The 2090-nt window shown below is 40.7% G+C and overlaps 1 protein-coding gene across 1 annotated transcript; it reads left to right on the top strand.

Annotated features, from left to right (window-relative positions):
• Window positions 1-341: 341 nt before the first annotated feature.
• SARC_14827 (hypothetical protein) lies at window positions 342-1932 on the top strand (the record flags this gene model as incomplete). Its single annotated transcript, XM_014291041.1, has 4 exons — window positions 342-373; window positions 532-643; window positions 1446-1572; window positions 1777-1932. Coding segments are annotated over 4 exons (427 nt in total), but the record flags the coding sequence as incomplete, so codon positions are not given.
• Between the last annotated feature and the right edge of the window lie 158 nt (window positions 1933-2090).

The following is a 2090-nucleotide window of genomic DNA, read 5'->3' as shown; positions in this document are numbered from 1 at the left end:
ACATACTAAATATATACTGACCTAACCTTCAGCCCACATTCCCCGTAGACACATACCGATGTCACTATGAAATACTAAATATATACTGACCTAACCTTCATCCCACATTCCCCATAGACACATGCCGATGTCACTATGAAAGACTATATAGGTACCGCCTTCCCTTCGTTCTGCATTCCCCGAATATATGTATACCAATGTCAATATAAAAAACTGACTATATAGTGCCCTTCTTCCCACCCTATATTTTCCCACAGACTTGCACCGATTACTTCGATGGCAACAATGTGATCAAACTGACAGATGCGGACCGTCGAAGGATACTTGAGTTCTACCAGACAATGTCTACGCGCATGTTGGTCATTGCGTTTAGGTACCTTAGACTGTAGCTGTTGTAGTGTGCATACACTGGGTGCCTGCTTTTGACTCCGCTATTTTTATCGTATCAGCTGTCAGGTATGTTTCCAAAGCTTGCTTCTGATTGGTTAGTAGTTATACATTCACTATTTCGGATTGGTTCTCCATATATAGCTACCGCCCCATACATCGATCCCACGACTGGTTCAACCACAACAACCCGGTGGCCATTGCGTACTCAGCAAACCCTAAGAAACTGTCGCACGGACGTTTAAGGAACGGGCAGGTATGGCAAAGGCATATACTACACAATTCGGATTAAGACACAATATATGTATGAAACCTGTAAATGACACAAGTCACAGTCTCAGCAGAAGACGTTACCGAGAGTGTACTGTATGGCATACACAGCGCACATTGGGAGACGCTGCACATAGTGTATCATTCCCATCACAGGACGTTGTGTGTAGTACAATGTATCTACCTGACAAATGTCGTCAGATATTTTACTACAAATAGTAGCTACATATGGTATACTATATATTGTAGTTACATATAGTATACTACATATAGTATACTACATATAGTGCTCTACATATAGTATAGAACATATAGTATACTACATATAGTATACTACATATAGAACACTACATATAGTACTCTACATGTAGTATATTACATATAGTACACTAGTGATCATGCCACATATCCTTCAAAAGACACTTAACATGGTGTGAGGTGCACGAAGCTCAAGAGTGCACGACCGATACGACTAAAGGCATACAAAGAACACTTTCTCTGAACAACAATCTTTCAAATATAGAGACAAATAAGACACCAAGTGATCTCATGGGACAGTATACATAGTGTGTGTTACGTTGCCGAACGTCGTATTCTGAATGTGGGTTTTATGGCTCTCAGAGTAAGGAGTTATAGCTATGTATATACATTGTATTCCGATTACGCGTATATATATACTTATATCATACTTAAAAATCCGCTGGTTTGGGATCTAAACTCCATGCCGTGCATAAGATTCCACGTAAAATTTGTGCAAAGTGAATATAAACTATAAACACACTGCTCAGGCGTCGCAGAAAGAGATCCGATATAAGTGCCGCCAGATGATTGAGCATCAAACCTTCACAGGCATGGTTGCCGTGCAACGCCAGGCTCGTGAAACCGTTGTCAAGGTGGTCTCCCACCTGGATACCGGTATGTCTAATCTGAGTCACATAACGGGACGATGAGGCATGACCATATAAAATGGCTCAATCTCATGACGTGTGTATCAACGTAATGCCCAATAACTTGTCTGTGGCTCGGTCGGAAATGGACATACCTACTCCGCCATACTGGTTACGACACCGCCTTTTTGCCGCATATATCTGGTCATGATATCTGTGTACTTCATTTCAGAAAACAACGATATCCGAACCAATCTCGTTGTTCTATTCGCGAACTTCCTTCTACTGTGCGCGTATGGGTTACTTACGAATATATTGCCAACCTCGCCTCTGGCAGCTGGGATTCGATTTGTATTCTTCTCTCAGCAGGACTCCGGGTCAAGTACAGGTATGTGATTTCTACATAGGAAGGAAATTGCACAAACGATTCATCAATATTTCCGAGTTCTGCAGTCACGTATAAACTAAGGGAAAATCGGATACATAATAATTCTGCGAGTCTATAATATATATATATATGTATAAATATATATATATATGTATATA

The sequence above is a fragment of the Sphaeroforma arctica genome, assembly GCF_001186125.1.
Source record: "Sphaeroforma arctica JP610 unplaced genomic scaffold supercont1.5157, whole genome shotgun sequence".
Classification (NCBI taxonomy): domain Eukaryota; class Ichthyosporea; order Ichthyophonida; genus Sphaeroforma; species Sphaeroforma arctica.
This window is presented reverse-complemented; position numbering and strand designations above follow the sequence as displayed.